This window comes from Sinocyclocheilus rhinocerous, unplaced genomic scaffold (genome assembly GCF_001515625.1).
Source record: "Sinocyclocheilus rhinocerous isolate Xijiao unplaced genomic scaffold, SAMN03320098_v1.1 scaffold1829, whole genome shotgun sequence".
Classification (NCBI taxonomy): Eukaryota; Metazoa; Chordata; class Actinopteri; order Cypriniformes; family Cyprinidae; genus Sinocyclocheilus; species Sinocyclocheilus rhinocerous.
The window spans coordinates 576997-582390 of NW_015650027.1; the positions used below are offsets into that span (position 1 = coordinate 576997).

At 35.8% G+C, this 5394-nt stretch overlaps 1 protein-coding gene across 1 annotated transcript in view; it reads left to right on the top strand.

Annotated features, from left to right (window-relative positions):
- The window catches only part of LOC107711429 (protein FAM204A-like), a gene marked incomplete at its 5' end in the record, with an annotated part of 17138 nt that overhangs the window by 3519 nt on the left and 8225 nt on the right, over positions 1-5394 (top strand). Inside the window, one exon of the mRNA XM_016516419.1 lies at positions 1445-1534. Coding sequence (XP_016371905.1) covers positions 1445-1534 — 90 coding nt within the window. The remainder of the gene's footprint in view (positions 1-1444; positions 1535-5394) is intronic.

The following is a 5394-nucleotide window of genomic DNA, read 5'->3' on the forward strand; positions in this document are numbered from 1 at the left end:
TATTTATTTTTATTAGGGAAAAGTGCCCCTTGTAGAGGTATCTGCCTTGTGTCTTTGCATTAAATGCCTTTAGTGAGTGTATATGCTTGTATTGTGCTGACACATAAGCAGTGTTGCTTTACTTCCTATGTCTGCATAAAAACAAATCTGTAAACAGACAATTATTCAACAAAATTCACATTATCAACACTGAGCTATAGCTGTTGGCAGCAATAGATGTTTGTTCATGATGTCTGCACAGGTTTGTTTAGATATAGCACAGCTCAGTTTTCATTTAAAGCAGTAAGTCTTTTTACAGTATATGAATTCAGTTTGTTCCTTGTGAGATGAGAGCAGAATACTTGAGAGAATGAGGAATGATTCAAGAAAGCTGACTTTGTACATTGGCTCATAATTTTAATTTCGTCATGCAGGAATTTCCTGATTAAATTTCCTATAAATAAGTCTCTTTAAGTGCAAAGCTTTGTAAACAGAACTAATTCATTTGTAACTTCAAGCCAATTTTGCACTAATGCATATTACTTATCATTCTGCAGCATTAACTCAAAACAGTTTTTGCCGTTATTTTAATTTGTAAATTGTCATGTAAGCAGAATGTTGGCAAATGTAATTTGTTTTAAGTAGGAAAACGCTGCTAATTCAGTTGTCCATATCGTTTAATGTTGAGCTCAAATAATTTTGCATTAGCAAGTTAAAATATTGGGTTATTGAGTTAAAATATTGTTTTTATTATATATATCCAGTTGTCCCTTTAAATTAGACAGCTGCCCCATTTTCCCTCACTTTCAAAGGCTATATCTATTTTGGATTAAACATTATTAAAGGGCTGCGCATATGCTGTGAAAATACATTTTAATAGAGTTGTTGTGAGTGAGGCTGATTGGAACAGTCCCTCTGAAATGTTTACCTAAGCAGAATGAATATTATATGGCCATTTCTGAAATCACAGTATGGAATATACATCAGCTCAGGAATAAATTACATCAGGAGGTTATTTTTCAGTTTAGTTCCATGTATGTATGTTTGGGTTTTCACAGCTTTTTTTTTTTTGACCATAAGAGCAACAGGCATGTCTAGAAATGGTGAAATTTGTAGAATATGAGAATGTTGTCTTTGTTTTGGGATTTCTCTCATGAAGATCCATAATAGCAGACAGAGGAGCTGCCTGCTTCACCAGTCCTGCTGCTTTGTGGAAATATCTAATTAAAGACCAACATTTATGTTTGGTAACCTCCTGTGGCTAGACAGATTTTTTTGCCTAATATTTAATCAACCAACGATTTTCATTTATGAGAGGAAATCTACATATTTGTTGTAATGGCAATCATATTAAAAAGAATGCCTGGGGGAGTTTTTAAGTTACTCTTTGATTTTTTTTTTCTTCTCATCCTTCTCTTTCTATTTGAAAATCACTTTATTTTATTTCCCTCCTTCTCATCTTCAGTCAGGCCTGGAAAAGAGCATAGAGAGTGCCATCGCTGAAGGGGACTATGGGAAGGCGGAAGAACTGAGTGACAGACTTGCTACTCGAGAGGTATGTTGCCCAGATAAGCCATCTCGGGGGGCGCTTCAACTGTGAAAAATTGAGCTAATGGGTCTGCGGCCATTTTGCCTGCAAAGACACAGAGGCTACAAACACACACACACACACACACATCATTCGACTTGGGCAGAAAGTCTTGCAACCCTTTTACACTAAAGTTAATGGAAAGCCCTCCCCCAGTTTGAAGTACGGCAGTGTCTATAGAACTTTCGGTTCTGCCTTTTAATGAAGGCTACAATGCTTTCAACCCGAGCGCTAAAACATTTTCAAGGTGCCAGTTTTACACCTTTGAAGTGAGCTCATACCTAAATACAGTGCCTGCAGTTTTAAAAAGACACATTTTTAGGAGTGTACGTAGGATCAAGCGCTTCGAAGCTAATTTGGCAGAAAATGTAACATTCGCACAGCTGTAATTGCAGTTAAAAAGACATTCAACTTTTCTGAAGTTGGGGCAATCATAGCGGGCAATATTTTTAAGCCTCGCAACTTTGATTCAATGGAATCTGAAATGCATTCCACTAAATTCCGGCCTAAGCTTTGATTTCAGCATTACTGCATGGAATTGATGTTCACTGTCAACCTTAAACAGTTTAGTACAGAAAAGGTTTGGGAATGTGCTTCCTGTTCACTTACCTATGCATTTGGTGAATACTAAGAAAACACAATTCTTTTGCGAATATCATTTATATTTCTTTTGTCACTCCACCCTCAAATGGAGTGTTTTTTTTTTACTATATATTTACTATATTTTTTACTTTATTGTATTGTGTTGTTGGGATTTTTATAGCAGGTGTCAGTCTGCATACAAACAATGAACAAGCTTTATTTCATCACGCAGCTGCGTTACGATATATTGCATAAAGCACTAATTAATCTTCTGTTATTAACTTTGAATTTAGGTTAACTAAATGGTTTGCAGGACTCGTTCTGTAAATCCTTTTTGTGATAATAATTTTCTTTTACGGTTTATTGCCGTACTACAGCTGAAGCTATTCCTGTTTTTAAATGTGTTTTCAGTTTCTACAATAATGAATTTTCTATTAAGATTAATTTTATAGTTTTATTGTGGATAAAACAGTCTCAGGTCATGCTTCGATAAAGCTCTCCCATCCATCTAATTGGGAGGAGCAGCGTTAATCGTGTTAACCTCAAATATTAGTTTCCTACGTAATCTATTACAGCTTCTGTTTCTCTTGGTGTAAATGCGAAAATGACACCATTTACTCCGCACTAATGAAATCATATTGTGATGCTGTTGATTGTTGATCTGAATCAGTTCAAAGCAAGGTGATAATCATGCTCCTAACAAGCGTAGCGCCATGGGAACAAGCATTAAATAGCTCAGTAATGCCAACAACAGGCCCTTGGTTTAGGCAATTTTCTTTTGAGAGTCTTTACGCAGTAATCCATACAGATGCCACTTAAGCTTATCCCTGGAGTATCTTTGTGGTTTTATATTTTTCTTTCCCAGGTAGACAGAGAAATAATAACAATTTCTTTGGAAACCATTCTCGGAGACATTTCATCAGTACATGGACTTCATTGTGATGCCACACGGCTATATCAGCCCTAGCCTTTGTTCTTTTGTTTGGTTGAGAATGGCAGATTTAAGCATTCCTTCACAGAGAGTTTATCTAGACTTCAAAAGCAGGTAAAGAATTTCAGAGATGCCATCATGCTGTCTAAATGCTTGCAAATGACAGCACTGAAATGTTTAAGGTTAGTGCCTCTTATCAAATAACACTGCTATAGTAATTATAGCAGGCTGCGTTATTAGTTTGGCATGGCTTGCAGGTAAAAACACAAATGCAAACTGCATGGCTTTCGTCTTTGATTGACTTACCAGGACCATGTTGTCACAGAAAGCTTCTTACAGCATCAGTGGATTTGAGCAGACTTAGCAGTCTCGAATCTCTCGCTCAGCCAGACAGCTGAAGTCTGCCTCTGACAGAACGCTGGCAGTCGCTGCGCAGTAATGCCACTGTTAGCTGCTTTATTTGTTCTCCTCTAAAGACTGTAAATTACAGTTTTCACCAGGTAATGTGCATTTGTCATCTGCTGGACATGTCCCTAATGCTCTATAGTTTGATTCAGCGTCTCTCAGGGCGATGTGGGTATGAAAGATTTTCTGGGAACATGCCAAGATGAGATGATACTTGCATGTTCTATTTATCCAAAGTTTCTGGGTAACATCATTCTACGTTGTGCCATGATAGAACAGGATGCACATATGGAAGATCATTTCTGAAATTTGAAGGGTTTCAGATTTAGGTGCATGAGTTGCCATATTTGTTTTTGTAGCCATACATTATGGCTGTATGTTTATGTGTCGCTGTAGCTACCTATACACTATTATTTAAAAGTTTGGGGTCTGTAAGATTTTTTAGTGTTTTTAAAAGAAGTTTCTTATGCTTGCCAAGGCTGCATTTATTTGATCAAAATTCAAATATTGAACAAAAATGATCTTTAATGGCACTTTTGATTAATTTAATGGGTCCTTGTTGAATAAAAGTAATATCTTCCAAAAAAAAAAAAAAAAACCCAGCCCCAAGTTTTTTGAACAGTGGTGTGTACCTGCCTTTTACCACTTTTATTTAGAGGAGAGTAGTGAAAGGACAGGAAATGATTGAAAGAGAAAGGTCGGAGTTGTATCTGAAAGTGTGGCAAGCCAGATTTGAATTAGAATCACCCATATGAGCACCAGAGCTCAATGTGCTAGCCATTAGGCTGCAGCTCTTTTTGTGCTCTTTTTTTTAAATTGAATTGATGTAATCACAACACAACCTTCTATCATGCAACTTTTCCTTTAACAGAAACACAAACTCTAGATAAACAGAAATATGTTGACCCGTTTCAAAGGTCCTTGGGGGCAATTTGGATATTAGTGAATCATTTTATGCCCTAATTTCTAATCTGGCTAGTATTCATTATCACAGCGCTCCGTGCGGCCACAGAGCACTCTGCCCAGACACAGCTGTTTGAAATAATGCAATGAACAACTAAACCGTCAATAATCCCAACTGTGGCAAGCCTCAATTTCAAGGTTCTAATAATATTTGTGTCTACTGATATATGAAATATCATATGTTCTGTAATGTGTTTACATGCTAATACAGCGTTAAATTAAAGTGTTAAGAAGTCAATGAGACTGTGATATACTAAAGGTCTTGTGATATTTTTTGAACCCCTTGAATTTGTCCTCGAGAATGATCTTTATAAATTATGCCTGGGCTAAAAGTATTTTATTCGTCATAACCCATTTATCTTTGGGGATAAATCTTTTTCCCTTTTCTCTCAACTCAAAAGTTTTTATGCTTTATATAAAAAAATCTCCTGTTTGGAAACATTTAAATGCAGAGGAATTATTGGTTACTTCCTTGTGTAGCTTTTTTAAATCATATGATAATATTTTCCCCATTTCCTTTAATCTGCAAATTAAAGCAAATTTGTTAAAACCTTCTTTCAAGTTATCCTAAAAAGTGTGTGATATGTGGGCTTTCATCTGTGTCTGGGTGTTTAAACACAAGCGTGGATAGTAAAGGTTCCTTTGAGATTTTCCTTTCATAAAAGAGTATTCAAATATTCTGTAGAAGGTTTAAGTCTTTTTGTGTTTGATTCACAAAGTGTTTTATACATTTGCCTAAAAGGTAAAAGCTTTTTAATTGATCAGAGTTAAATACAGAATTATCAAATTCTTCCCTGCATTTCCTCTAACAATAATAAGATACAGGTACCGGTTCAAAATGCTTCAGCAAACTGACCTTTAAATCTAGGAACATTTTAGCTTCATGAAAGTATGAAGTACACTAGTGTCTGTGTGTGTGTGTTTTTTTTTTTTTTAGATGTATATT